Source organism: Phaethon lepturus, unplaced genomic scaffold, assembly GCF_000687285.1.
Source record: "Phaethon lepturus isolate BGI_N335 unplaced genomic scaffold, ASM68728v1 scaffold19342, whole genome shotgun sequence".
Taxonomy (NCBI): domain Eukaryota; kingdom Metazoa; phylum Chordata; class Aves; order Phaethontiformes; family Phaethontidae; genus Phaethon; species Phaethon lepturus.
In genome coordinates this window covers 10,744-26,096 of record NW_010521448.1, presented here as the reverse complement: position 1 = coordinate 26,096, position 15,353 = coordinate 10,744, and the positions used below count along the sequence as shown (strand labels likewise).

The 15,353-nt window shown below is 42.2% G+C and overlaps 1 protein-coding gene across 1 annotated transcript in view; it reads left to right on the top strand.

Moving 5' to 3' along the window:
* LOC104616497 (rab GTPase-activating protein 1-like) overlaps positions 1-1,498 on the top strand; it is a gene marked incomplete at both ends in the record, with an annotated part of 40,174 nt that extends 38,676 nt beyond the window's left edge. The window contains one exon of the mRNA XM_010281529.1: positions 1,370-1,498. Within this exon, the coding sequence (XP_010279831.1) occupies positions 1,370-1,498 (129 nt within the window). The remainder of the gene's footprint in view (positions 1-1,369) is intronic.
* Between the last annotated feature and the right edge of the window lie 13,855 nt (positions 1,499-15,353).

Below are 15,353 nucleotides of genomic sequence, written 5' to 3'. Positions count from 1 at the left end.
TGTAGGGAGGATTTGTAAATAAAAGCAAAATTTTCTCTGTATTATAGTGAGAATTACATTTATTTTTATTTATTTAAAATGAATCTAATACCCAAGAGAAATAGTATCACCCAGCCTCACCTCTTGCATGTCAAAGGCGGCACAGTTTCTCCCAGTTCGCCCTGTGTAGAACCAGATCTCTTGTGTTTGGCTGGAGTGTGTTTTCTGGAAAGCCGTTGTCCGAAATTGGAGACAACAAAGGATTTTGAGTGGATGACAATATAATTAAGAGTCAAACTCTGAAACTGTGTGTATGTAACATACCTCCTGCTTATAACAAGGCAAAAAATGACAAAAGGTGTTACGCATGAGAAAGTGGAGTGTGCGCACATGAAAACATTGGTGACGATACTTGAGCGATTAATTCAACAATCAACCTTAAGGAAGGGTACCTGTGCTGCTCCTGGGGTATTTGCAGTAACACCGCGATAACACAGCGCCCGTCTCCATCGTACAAGTCTGTACGTTGACACATTTTTCTTCACTCTTTCTGGGTTAAAGATCTCGAAATTCACATTTTTGAGATGACGTCCCAAATGTCTTGTCTGGACATACAGTTTCTGTGAACTTTTTAAAGGAACTATCCCAAGGCTTGGTATTTCATATCTGCTACATCTCTTGGTGTAGTTTGTAGTAAATCCGGAGATGAATACATTTGTCCCTGTGAATCCTGTTACCCCGTCAGTAGCAGAACTGGATTAATGTCGAATGTTTAACATTTTCTGACCTGTTAGGCTTGATACCACACTGAGAGGTACAGTATTATGAGAGATGTAGAAATAAGCATGTAAAACATTTTCTGGCACGGTGTTCTTTGGGAAATTGTGTCACAGACTTCTGCACGTTGACTTGCTGATGCCTCTTATGAGTCATGCATTTCTGCTTCTGCTGTTCATGTCTGCAACCATATATATCTATATATACGTTGTCTTTTTAGGGCAGCTTTATGAGAAGCAGCAATGGTCTAATGCACAAGCTCTCTAGAAAATATAAATTCTCCTAGGTTTATGTTGTTTGCTTGGTTTTTGTTTTTCTCCTCACTGAATGACGTCTTGACAGGCTGAGCCAGAATCCCTTTCTTACCCTGCAGGATAAAATACATGACGGTGTTAGAGTCGTCTGAGCATGCTGCTCTGCCTGGGCTTCCGTGGCCATGCTTTAGCCTGTTTTGTTTTGTGAGATACGGGTTAGAGAGCTGAGTTCGAGGAGGATGTTTCTGAGCTAATGTGAATATTGGTGGTTTGGAATGGCTTCAGTAAAGGACAAATCCAGTAAAAGAGCATGAGGCACGTTCTCAGTGTTTACAGTAGTTCCCTGTGTTTATTTGCAGACCTCAAAAGAGGACCTTCTACAAGCTGATTTTGAAGGAGCTTTAAAATTCTTCAGGGTTCAGTTGCCCAAGAGGTACAGAGCCGAAGAGAACGCCAGAAGACTGATGGAACAAGCTTGCAACATTAAGGTAAGGATGGTCTTAATTTCTTTTCATTCACCCAGGGTTTTTACAGGAAAAGTGAGGTGCGGCGTTAAGAATGGCAGCAGCATGTGGAAAGTAAAGAAGTGAAATAATTAGTTTATTGTTTTTATATATGTTTGTATATTTATACACATACACAGGCACAGTTTTAATTTTTAAAGAAAGTGAAGCTCTGAGCTTTTCCCTCTTTGCTTTGGTACAAGCTAATAATTAAAATAGAAAAGTGATGTGTGATAAAGAATTGAATTATCAGAACTTGCTAATTCATTAATTGATTTATAAACAATGATTACACTAAACCAATTATGTATGCTAATCACACAACCAAAGATCAGATATTTTTGTTTTGCCCAGAAGATACTTATTTGCTGAGTGCTGCTGTATAATACAATTGCAATGGGATAGAAACTTAGTTTTGTTTGTATCTCGATCTTAAAAAGTCAGAATATCTTTTTATATTCTACCCTATCCACGGCCATGCTGTCAAAAGACAGGCTTCTTTGAGCGACTGGAGCACAAGTTTCGGGCTTGTAATGCATGATGGCAAATTAGAGGAGCCTGACTGTAAGTTGTTGAGGATGGAAATCTTCTGTTGCAAATCGCCACAGAGGTTAATAAAGCTGTCGTTTGAAAGGTCTGCTATTTTGGGGGGCATTTTTTGGTTGGAATATGTATAGCTACAGATGGGCTTAACATTTGATTTTGGAAAAAAAATGCTTTTGTTATTTCTTGGCGTGAGAGCACTGATGGGTAATGTGTTTGGTGTGGCCCGACAGTGGGCTGAGAACATCCCGTCAGAAAGGATGCTCCTCTAACGCCCTGCCTTTTTTTCTCTCTCTCAATATATTTATTCATTTCCTTATGTGCTGCTTAATTTGACAGTTTATTAAGCAAGGGCTTTTTCCATACCGGTTAAAACTGATCTTGTGAAAGAGTGGGGCTTGCCATACTAATGTTTATTCCAGCCAGAAAGAAGGATCTGTGCAAAGCCTTTATTAAAATCAGATGTGGATTTCGGCTCTGCTGCTGAAAGAGGGTATTTGGGAGAATTTTGAAAATGAGTCATTTAAGGACTTAAAATTAGTTTAAAAGTAAAATCGTGTTTATGTTGTTTACTCGGTGTGTATCTTTCTGATGAGCGGTTAAGATAGATATGCTCATGGTACTTCCTGGAAGAAATACTTACTGTTTTTCTTGGGCCTACCTTTCTCACTTCCTTGTGCAATATGTTGTGTGCCACATGATGACATTTTTCACCGTTTTTTTAATTTGTATTGGATATGTATGTTATATGATGTGTTTTACTGGGAAAGCGTTTTGAAATGTGTTTGAGGCAGGTGCTCAGTGCGTCGTCCCGTGTATGGGTTCAGCACGCGGGGCCTTTTAAAAGCCGAATATAGAATCCTGAACTGTTCATCGGCGTGAGTGGGAAGGCGGCTGAAGGATTTGACAGTGAATCCACTGCCTACGCAGGATTTCGCACCTTGCGGATTCTGGCTCTAAGAGACAAGCACGGATGAGTACAGCAGACCTGGGGTCAAGGCACGCTCCTGCGGGTCACAGAAGTACGTGAGGACTAGTAGGAATTATTGCAGTGGAGGGAGAATTCGGGGCCTAGTCCTGGGGATATCAGGGATGGGAAAAAGTAGACGCAAGTTACTGTCTGCTGTGTTAGTAGCACTCCACCCGTGTAAGGACTACAGCTGGGTTCTGCTAACTCATTCCCTCATTCAGATACATCTCACAGGAGGGGATCTAAACTGTCCTCTGAACAGTCTTTTGATAGTTAGGCTCGGAACAACTAAGGCCATGGAGAGGAGTGTTCTGAAACTCGGAGCCTTTTAGTTAAGGCTGTTGTCAGGGTTAATAGCTTAGTCAGGAAGGTAAATCTAAAAAGGGAAAACTCTGAACCTAAGATGTTCTATTTAAAAAAGTGAAAATGTGTAAGACCTCAAGAACTTAATGTGAGGAAATGCAGTGCAGGATCTTACTGGGGGGTGATCCTTATTTTAAATAAATCTGCTTTTATTCACTTGCACTCCTTCTGTCATAGATGCCACTCATACTGATAGCCACGTGCTTACCAACACCAAGGCTTCTGTCTGGACAGGATCGCTTCTGTGTGGTGAGGATAAGGGACAGTGGCTATAAAGTCCTCGCTGTGTCTCTTGGGTTCCTCTTGATTGATGACAATAAACTGGCTTTTAGGCAAAGTTTTTGTACTCTTTAGGAGCCAAACAGTTCTCATGGTGTGATCTTTTCCTCAAAAACTTGCTTGCTTCAGCCTGTCATTGCTGCCCTTTGTTTCCTCATTGTGGGTGGGTTGTGGCTTCCAGCCTGTCTTCTGTTGGCAGAGGTGACGTGCTGTAGCTTTGCTGTGGGTCTCTGACTGGTCACGTCTAGTACCGCCTCAACAGAGTGCCAGCTCTCTGGTCTAGATGTAGGAAGATATTTCTCATCGTTCGCCAGTTTGACTTCTGTCACTCGTGTCCTTGCTTATCAACACATGCCGTTCTTGTAACGTGTTCTCTCTATCGTTTCTTCTGGTGCTTTTGTGTGCAGACACTTCATTCATACTTCTTTCAGACTGATCTTAGTATTTCTGTTACACATCCCTTCTGGGTGATTATGTGATGCTTTGACTCTGTTAACATGATGTCCCACATTAAATTAAAACACACAAGGGTTGAACTGACTTCACATTTACGGTTTTTATTTCTTTGGATCAACTTTTCTCACTTGCCAACTAGAATGTCCTTAGAGAGCCAAATCTGAATCGCAGGAATGTGACCTCTGACTGGAGGTGACACGTTAACTGTTTGATAGGCGGAAAAGAAAATCGGCTCACAATGAAGAAGGTGGTCGGGAGTAATCAACATGGCTTTATGAGGAGTAAATCATGCTTAACCAACCTGATAGCCTTCTATGATGAGATGACTGCCTTGGTGGATGAAGTGAGAGCTGAGGATGTTGTTTATCTCAGGTACAGCAAGTATAGACACTGTCTCCCATCACATCCTTATAGGCAAACTGATGAAGTATGGGCTAGATAAGTGGACAGTGAGGTGGACTGAAGTCTGACTGAATTGCTAGCTTCAAAGGGTTGTGATCAGCAGCAGGATGTCTGGTTGGAGGTCACTCATTAGTGTTGTACCTCAGAGGTTTATACTGTGACCAGTACTGCTTAGCCTCTTCATTAACGACCTGAATGATGGAGCGGAGAGCACCTTCAGCAAGTTCGCAGGTGACACAAAGCTGGAAGGAGTGACTGGTAGACCAGATGGGTGTGCTGCTATCCAGATGGACCTTGACAGGCCGGAGAAACGAGCCAGCAGAGATTTCATTGAAGTTCAGCAAAGGGAAGTGCAAGGTCATGTACCTGGGAGGAACAGCCCCATGCACCAGTACCTGCTGGGGACCACCAGCTGGAAAGCAGCCTGGTGGAAGAGGACCTGGGAGTCCTGGCGGACACCAAGTTAAACAGGAGCCAACAGTGGACCCTTGCTGTAAAGAAGACAAGTGGTATCTTGGGCTGCACTGGGAGGAGCATTGCCAGCAGATCAAGGAAGTGATCCTTCTCCTCTACTCAGCACCGATGAGGCGCATCTGGAGTACTGTGTCCAGGCCTGGCCTCCCTAGGATGAGAGAGATATAGCTAAAATGGTGAGAGTCTGATGAAGGGCCATGAAGATGATGAAGGGACTGGAGCATCTCCTGTGAAGAGAGACCAAGAGAGCTGGGGCTGTTCAGCCTGGAGCAGAGAAAGCTCAGGGGGATCTTACCAACATACATAAATACCTGGTGGGAGGGACTAAAGAATAAGGAGCCAGGCTCTTCTCAGCGGTGTCCAGAGAACAGACAAGAGGCAGGGGGCACAAAATGAAATAATACATGTTTAGAAGCTATTTGGGTTTTTTACTACCTTCAGGGTCATGACCAGACACAGGAACAGGTTGCCCAAGGAGGTTTTGGAACCTCCATCTGCGGAGAGTCAAAATGCAACTGGCCCTGAGCAACCTGCTGTTGTTAACCCTGCTTCAAGGGGGTATTTTAGACAAGATGTTCTCCAGAGGTCCCTTCCAACCTCAACTATTCTGTGATTCTGTAATTAGATACTGTAATCATAGTATTTATTTACAAACAGGAGCTAATAATTGCAGGAGTTGACATGCTCGGGTAGAAAATTACAGTCTTGATAACCATCACTAGAAGAGGTCCCAGGGAGTGCAGAGGTTATGTGAAGAGTAGTTGTCTGTCCTGTTGAATGCAGCAAAACTTGTTCTGTTCAAAAAAACCCAAACAAGACCCTTAAACGTGTTTTTTTGTGCTGAATGAGGCACTGTGTGTCTTTCAGCTGCTTCTCACTTCTGTATTAGTATTTGTAGACTAAACACCAGATGTTTTTAGAGTAAGTATCACACAGTAAGTGCCAGGGAGTGTTTTCTTTAGGTTTCCAAGCTAATTACTGAGGCATAAAAATGTGAAAAAAGAATCGTGGTGCAGCCAGGTTTCATAGCCTGGCTATATCTTTTCCAGCGTTTCTTTTTATTTTGTTCCCACATTACTGCAAAACAAAACAGGAGTTTAGCATGTAATAAAAATCCACCTCTCCTTGCTGGTTTTTTTTTTCCTTTAGCTCTAGCTGACATTGTTCTGGAGAAGGCAAATGAAAAAATACTTGGTGTTTTTTCTCCTTAATTTCACAACTTTTAAGTTGAACTCATGAGTTCAGGGCTTAACCCTTGGATTTTGAAGCTGCTGCATTGGAAATAGTTTTATCATCCTGTTTTTAAAACAAAAAGAGTTAGCATTGATCATCCCTTAAGAAAAGCTCTGCACATACAAAGAGAAAAGCTCCTATTAATTGAAAATTGCATATAAAATGTGGTAGAGAATGTCTCATTCAATTGGTGGTGATCCGTGATGATTACTCACCAGGTCTGAATTTTGATCATTTACCAGTTAGGAAATCACTGTGAACAAAGTCAGAGGAATTAGAAAGAATAGTTGTATTTTGAAGCAGGCAATTATTGGGTAGTATTCCATGGTTTAGGCATGTTTTGAACTAACTCATACTCTGAAATAACACGGCCTAAGAAACTTCCTTTTGTTTTTGTCATACGCATGTTACATGCATATATGCAGAGTTAGGGTCCTGTTCATACCTGGCTGGTGGATTATAGCCAACATTTGCAGAGTAGAAAATACATTCAGATGGGGGAGGCTGAATCTGTGAAAGCATCTGCTGAGACCCTTAGGGCAGATAGAGCCCAATATTGCACACATCTCCCAGCTCAGGAACAGTCAAACAGCGGAGTTCTAATTCCTACTAATTCTTTGAGTAGAGTGTCAGGTGCTAATTTAAGGGATAATGAAGGGGTAATGAAATTTAATAAAAGATGAAAATTTAGAGTTAATGAATGGGAGATTGATTGTCCTCCTTTGTTTCCAGTTAGTTTTCTAATCTATGATGACTATACCTTTCATTTTGCAGTGGCCTTTACAGAGGGAGGAGCATGTTTCTCCTAGAGTATCCAGTAACAATTACAGCCGTAAAAATGGGTTCAGGGCTGGTAATTTTCTACCTGAGCAGAGTAGGCTGCATATTATGTCTCTAGAATAAGGAATTACCCTAATTTCCTACTCTGTAGAATGATTACCAGTGTACGTCCTGCTGGGGGGTAAGGGGGGATGTTCCTAATTCTTTCTGTCTTTACAAGGGATTTCAGAGGGTTTTGTGTGTCTTTGGAAGCCCAATCTGATAAACGAAAGAATGAAGAAATAGCCTGTTCTAGATTAATGGAGGTTAAGATTAACGGTGCAGTTCTAGTAAAACAGCTAACACATTCTGCATAGTCACTAAACCTGCCTCAGTTGCCTTTTGCATCTCGTAATGCAACTTCTCTTGTAGAGATCTGTGTATGTCCTAATGAAAGTGTGATGTCCTTTGATTTTAATATAGGAAGCCTGTCACCTCTATTCTTACACCTGACTTCAGTCAGTTGAGTTGGAAAATAGGAGAAAGTAAGTCTTGTTGGGAGATTTTCTCCTATGAAAGTTGCCTGGTTTGACAGTTCTCACGTGAATTCAGGGAGTTGTGCCCCTTTCTCCGTGACTGTCCTGTGGTATTTGGAAGTTGAGCAGAGCTAACATTCAAAATGTGTTACACTGCAGAGCTGGAAATGCCATGAACCTGAGTGTAGCAGACAGGTAGGGGAAGAGATACTGGGAAGTTAACTGTGGATTTTCACCTCTCGTGCCCAGTGAAGGTCAGGAGAACACATGGGGTGGGCTGTAAATGAACCCGCAGGGAAGATTTTTCTGTTTATGGGGCAGCATCTGTAATGATACCTTCTTTTTCATGGCTCAGGTATTACAGTGACTCCTTGTCTTCCATCATCATCAGTGGCAGGAAAACCTGGTTTATTGAAATTCTTCTAAGAGAAGCTTCTTCCTAGCCATGTAAATCCCTCCCCTCTTTGGAGGAAATAAGGCTCCCCACAGACCCAGGAGCGTTACGGGGTTGCTGCTCTCAGCACCGTGGGTGAGAGAAGCAAATGGCCTTGAGAAGAAATTGCGGCTTTTTCAATGCAAAACGAACACACACGTTTTTGTCACCTGTCACTGTGCTGACAAGGTTATTGATCCCTCCTGGGTGCACCCACAGTTGTGGCTTGTACCAGGACCCTTGTACAGCTCACGGAACAGAGCTCTGCTAGCGGGGTTGAAAAGAAAAGGCGAAGGTAGCAGGAGCTGTGCTAAGTCTTTTCTCACTTCAGAATTGTTCTTTATATAGTTTTAAAACAGATTTACTTTAATAATGTTGCTATTTAAATGCTTTGAATTCAGACCGGTGTTCTGGAGCTCACAACCTTACTGATGTGGGTGAATTACTTTATGCACACCTCTGTTGCTGTTTTATCTGGAAGTAATCTTTTGCAGGCATGGTTTAACAGGGAATTGCATATTGATTTATGTGTTTCAATGGAAAGGAGTAAAAATAGCTCACTTGCTCTCTCTCTTCTCTCTAGTGCTTTCTCTCTCTTTGTATTTATATGTATTTATGTGTATTTGTCCAGATACTTGGGGATTTTTGCTATTGTAAGAAGTGGTAAGACAACATAAATGCAATAGAAGAGCAAAGGAGATAACCACAGAAAGGCCCTGAAACTGCAGGAGCCTTTTATTCCTCTGGTTCTGCCCATGATGTATCTAATTAATCTTCCTGTATAAAGGACAGGAAAAAAATTGCTCATTTATCAGTTTCTCAGGAAAAGGCCAAACCAAATTGAAAAGAACTGTGTTTAGATCTATAGAAAACCCTGCCATGCCTGTATGCGATTTCCTATTAAAAGCCAATGATCAATTCCACTTACTGTGTCTGTGCTGTTATCGGCAAAGTGCAGGACCCAGTTGTCGTCGTAAGGAGGGTCATGGTTTTTAATGCCTGCTCTGTTTTCAGCTTCAGCTTCCTTCTTTCTGTCTGGCTTTGTGATACAGTGCAGATCTGGCACTGAACAATGAACTGGCACCTGAAAATCAGATTAAAGTGCCTACAGTGGAATTGGACATTAAATATTACTGTAATCTTGGTAATAAGTGTTAACAACGTAGAAAGCGTCATGCATTTAAAAAAAAACAAACCAGTTTCAGCTATGAAATATTTCTTTGAACTCTGCATATCTGGATTTCCAGTGGGCAGACATATTGCCTGGTACTGAGGTTGTGTTTTCATTGTGTTTAAGCATTAGTAAAACTGTTCAGTTGTTTGGTTTTCACTTATGCTGAGTTGGCATTGTAAATGAAATTGGGTATTTCATTAATTTTTATCAACAAGGAAGGAATAGGATTATATTATTGAGTTAAATAGAGTAACATTCTAACCATGTAAAGTAGCTTTGCAACCTGAGTACAGATATCTTGGTGTCCTTGCAGTAGTCGTTGGTTGGCATACGAAGTTGTGTTCCCGTGAATAATGGCATCAACAAGAATAATGTTGAAGGAAAGGATCTTTAAAAGTTTGAGGTGGAAAAGTGGATAGAAATAGTCATCGTCTGTATCCCCAGCAATTGTATTGCAGCATATATCATGAAGAGATTTTCCCAAAAGTATTAGCAGTTTAATTCAGTAAGGTGAGGGTGACATCTGAACACTGTTCCATGGTCCGGCAGGCCACCTAAACTTGTTTTGTTCAGCTTCACGCCATCAGGGGTCATGGCTTTCCAGGATGACAGGTGTTTCCCCGTTCGGAAAAGGAAGGCGTACTCAGGTCTTTTGGCTTAACCTTCTCGAATCTAGCTCTCCTTCTGGATGAATAACAGCTCCTTTCCATCCTTGACTCTGAAAATAGTACAAGGAGCAATAAATGAAGGTGGCAGGGAGTCACACCATTCGACCGTTGTCTTCTGCCATCTTTGCCAGGATTTGTCTAAAGTAACTCGGCTCTATGAGAAAGAGGAAGTGAAAATTTGTCCCAAGCTGAATTGGACACATTTGATTCCCAGTGCAGGCTGGCTGGAGGATTGGCTAACCTCCTACAAGGTGACACGTTAAAATGTTCTATAAAAATCTTTCTACCTCCAGTGGTGTGTATGTCAAGCAGTAGTGGAGTGTTTAGAGTTACCATGGTCAACGTAATAGTCATCTTAGTTGTTCTTTAGAAGGGAAAGTCTAAACTCTCTCTCTTTGAAGGAAACAAACCCAGTAACTTGTAACTGATTTTTCTCATGGATGCCTTGAGTTTGAATAGAGGTGATGATGATGCCCGGCAGGTTTGCAGTACCTCTTGTTCACAGAAAGATGCTTTCCTTTTTGAAGACGCTTCTGTGATGCAAAAGAGGCTGTAGAGGAAAAATAAATGTATCCCAGGATGAGCACTTACGACCATAATGAAAAGGAGCAAAACCACAGGCTTTCACATTTTGTGGAGAAAGACATGCAGGTAAAAGTATAGATGCAGAAATGCCTAGAAATGAGCTCTCTGCCCCACGTTTATGTTGGCCAAGATGTGTTCCTTGATATTGTCTTCAACATCAACAAAACCGTTGAGGCTTAAGAGGGAGAAATCTCCCTGGAGGTGAAAATTCATCTGTGGAATGAATCTCTTGGACCTCTTTCAAGCAGTCAGATCTGAGGAAACAGGTAGCATCTCATCAGTAAGTAGCATCGTGGTAATTCAGAGGAAATCTATTTCTTCACACATAAAAGACCCTGGAGCCAAGATGCTGGGACCATTGCTAGTCTAAGCCTTTGTGTTGTCCGTGATGACTCTTTTTTAAACTGCAGGACCCTGAAGAGTGTTATGTCTTTATTTTTTTAGAACTCAATTCCTTTGCCCAAAGAAACTCTGTATTCTCGCCTCTGAACAGTGGAAGAAGAAGCTGTTTTCTGCTGGGAGTTCAGTGCACACAAGGAGAATTATCTTTCATTTCTAAGCCTAGAAATGTTAGAATACATGCATTTGGAAGAGATTGCATTTAGGCAAAAAATTTCAAGCTGCCCTGTGTCATATTTATCAGCCTTTCTGATATGTGTTTCTCTCAGAAATGCTGCAGAAATTTCTGCAGATGTTGCAGAATTTAAAACTTAAGTCACTGGAAACAAGTCATGACTATGTTACAGAAAGCTCAGGTAATCCAGAGCCAATGGCTATTGGATGCAGTGGCTTGGAGGAAGGAAGTGTGATTCATTCTCAACGTAGCGCAGAGAGCAGTTGGGACCAGACATTTGTTTCATTTAATTTCAAAAATTTCAAAAATTTTGAAAAATTAAAAGACGTGACAAATTCTGAAGCACCATACTATACTGAGACCTAAAGCTAAACTTTTAAAAATAGTTGGGGATGGGCAAATCCTAACAATGTTCCCTTTTTATTTCCCCCAGAGCTTTTGCAAATAAGCAAAGACAAGACACTGGGGACAGTGTCTTTACACTTTTTTGCTGGTGTTTGATTTCTCAGGTACCTGCAATTGAACTCCGCTTTGAAAATAAGCGAACAAACAAAACTAAGTATAGAAAGATGGCCGTATGCCTTCTATAAATGCAAAGCTCTGCAGTGACAGTAGCTTTTAGAACTGAAGTCCCTACTAATAACTTCCCATTCCAAACCCCAGGCATTATTTTTGCCATTATTAATACTGTTTGAAGTTAGATTCAATGAGTGGTTGTCTGACTGTTACCTAAGCAATACGTAACTACTAAAGTAGAAGTTTAGCTGGGTACTTCGTAAGGGCAATATTCACATTTTTAGGATCTCTTTATTGCTTTGCTTCAGGAGTCTCTGGTTTCCTGCAGTTAATTGCTTTTATTTTTACCGTATGGTAAGCCTTGTTTCTCTTATGGAGAGTAAGTGGTGTAGTAAACACAGGATTAAATTGTTTACGTTGTCTAATTTGTCTGTGTTTGGGTATAAATAAATTACATCAGACTGGTAAACGGAGGTGAAGACCTGATTGCCAGAGGCTTTGGAAAATCCAGTTAAAGTGCTATATAGAAACATCCCAGCATATTTATCCCCATTTTGTAGAGGTGTTTCATTTTATTTAAGAATGACAACGTGCCGGTTTACTCTTTGACAAATTTTTAAATAGTGTTGCGCTGTTTGGCTGTTCCATATTGCTTAAGTCTGAAATAATTCCTCTGTAAATGATTATTTTTCATGCGATACTGTGACACTGAGAGGTGTCAACCCACTGCCACATCAGCCAGGCTCTGTCTGCAGAAGTTCACTGCCGTTAACGCTCGTTGCCGTTTCAGACGTGCACCCACAGCCCTGCAGGTGTATCGATGAGCTGCGGAAGCCGGGGGGATGGCCGGTTCCTTCTCCTCTTTGCTCGGTTCCTTCTCCTCTTTGCTCTCACTTCCCCACGTCCCTTATCTCAGCAACAAACATTTAAAGGGTGGGAAGAAGTTAAAAAGCTTTATTGTAGGTCTTTTCACAGGAAGCCTTGACCATGTATCTCATTTTTCTATTCAATTGTTCAGGCAGCAGATGAAGATTGAGTCCTCATTATATTATCGTATCTGTTTATTATTCTTTCAGCTTCCTTTGCTTAATTAATGCGATTTCCTCGACAATAATTCTTAATCGAAATTTGATTCTGCAAGTGAAGTTAGTCAAAAGCCATGAAAAAACGGAAAATCTCATCTCAGAGTAATTAATCAGCATAATAATCTCTTAAGTCTGGAAATCTAGGCCCGGATTCGGTGTGCGTGCGTGGCGCGGGCCCAAAGGCGGCATGTCAGGTTGAGTCAGCCGGTTACTCTGGCAACAGAGCTGCAAGATCTTCAGCCTCAGCATCCTCCAGCCCAGCTGCACGTTGCGCCCACCTGGAGGGGGTCCCACACCCTCTCCCAAATAAGAAATACAGGTGTCCTTTCACTACCGTAAGTACGCTGTGGTTGACATAGCTGGGAGAGGCTCAGGGGTTAAGGCCTTGACCTCCAAAAAAAAAAAAAAAAACAAACCCCCAAAACCCTATAGCTGTAATTTTTAGCGGAGTCAAGTGATTGTGTGAACAGCTCTTTTTTAATCTCAGAAATCCTTTTGTTAACCCATAGCCTAGAGCACAAGATCAATGACCTTATCGTACATCCTCACGAGGAACAGTTTCATGGCAGTCTGAGTAAGCCACCTGATCGTGCCACCGGGGATGCTCCATCTTTACCCAGTAGGGAATATTGATTATATTTCAGCGAGTCAAGAGCAGTGGAAGACATTGGAAATGGAGCGGGGCTTTGATTCCTAACTGCCTAACGAGAATGCTTCGTTCTGCTCGCTCCCGCTCTCCCGAAGGTAGCCTGTCGCAAGCTGCTGCGTTCAGTAACGTCTGCGCCTCCTGATAAACTTGTTTTCCCGACTTGGAGCTCTTCTATTTTCCCACCATCAGTGACACGCAAAAAATTCATTCTGGGGCTGTTAGTTCCGATGACCTTGCAATCTACCTGACCTGTCAGAAACTAGGAAAAAAAAAAAAAAAATTCAACACCTTGTCACTGCTGCATTACTTTCTAATTTTAAATAGTCCTGAAAAGAGTAAGTGCGATTTCTTTCTTTGTGAGATAGAAATGAAAGGAGCTGCGATTTGGTGTCTGCAGAATATAGATCCCAGCACACAGTTTTCTTCGTTACAGCAGCTCGTCCGGACCATTGTACTCACATAGGCCTATATAGACACAAATCCGGTTGCTTTTAATAGCAGCAGGAAGCTCAGAGGCAAATTTGGCCCTCGTTTCTCTTGTAATACGAAGTGAAATTTAGGTTTGTGTTGTAATGAACTTCCTCCAAGAGTATTTAATTTGCTTTTTCCTTGTTTTTTTCCTTTTCTAAGCACAGCTTGAAGCAGGGTGTGTTCCTTTCTGAGGAGGAAGGACGTGGTGCAAGAAAGCAGCATCTTGCTTGGGACAGTTTGTGTTCCCGAGCAGGACATTTTGGCAAGGGGTTCTTGCAAAGGCTCTCTAGCCCAGGGGGATCTATTTCTGCAACATGGTTTTTTGCTCTGCCCCGAGATGCACCGCAGCCAGCTTCTCCAGCCAATGTGACAAGCCCAAGCGCTTCAGGACTTGACCAAGATGTTCCTGGTCAGGGCCGGGGGACGCGGCCCCGTGAAGGGGTGAAGGGGAAGGAGGCGCTGCCTGGACGTGGTAACCCTTGAAAACCTCCTCCTCTTGCTCTCCGACAGCAGAGGAGCTCCTAGCCTGAAGCGAAAGGGCTCACACAGGCACGGCACTAACAGCTGAAGTGGATTAGGAGGACGGGTGGTTGTGGGCCATCTCGTGTTCTGCTGGCTCCCATCCATCTCTCTCCATGGGGCAGCTTCTCTTCTGGAAGCAGGCTGGGGCCCTGATGGCCGAAGCAAGCAAGAAACGAGCCTCACGGCTGTAGATCCAGCGCTGGGCTGAGAGCTCACACGGGGGCTTGTGGGGAACCCTGGCTCCCCTGGGAACAGCAGAGTCCCCCTTTATTTATTTTCCTTCCATCTTTATTGTAACATTCACAAAATGTCAGCGACAATAATGCCTTGTAGAAGGGCTTACAGGCTACCTCTTTAAACAAGGGAACTATATATATGCCTTGTGGATTTTCAACCTTTGATCCACCATGCAGGAATGTTACACAGGATTATGGACTGTCACGGGAATTTGGGGGCAGAGGGAGAGGTGGAAAAAAATGAGAAATATTTTCAAATCCTGTGTAAGGGATTTCGTACATCCTTATGCAACGATGAGGACGTGTAGAACAAGCACCTGTCCTAAGGTTACAAGCATCTGGGTTTCGTATTTACTTTCTTTTTGTTGATTTTGTGATATAAAGTGAATTGTAAGGATTAGCAAGCAGATAAAGACGTCTGTGTTCTGGGAGGCTTCTCGGAGACATCAGTAATGATGGCTCTTAACTTTTTAATGTGCCTTACAGTACACTAATGGACCTAAACCAGCGTTTTATTCTGCAGGCAAATTTGTTGACATCAGAAAAGGGGACTTGGCTGCTACAGGACTGTAAAGAACATACAGTAATGTAGGAAGGTACTGAGCTTTTATTTTTGTGACCATGTCCAAATAGGAAGTAATTACAATATAATTCAATTCTGAAAGTCTGGAAACCACGACAGTTGACAGAGAGTGACATTTTAAGACAAATAGCCATATGTTTTAATTCATCTTCTCTTTCCAACTCCTAAGCATTGTTGATGCTATTTGCTCTTCCCTCATCTCCTCCTTTTCCGCTCTTAATACACAAACAGCATGCCAGATTCAGGTTTGTCTGCACCTTCAGTTATTAAATCTCCTCTCCCTGGTAATTTCTAGTACTTATGATCTCCCCTGGCTCTACTTCTGCGCT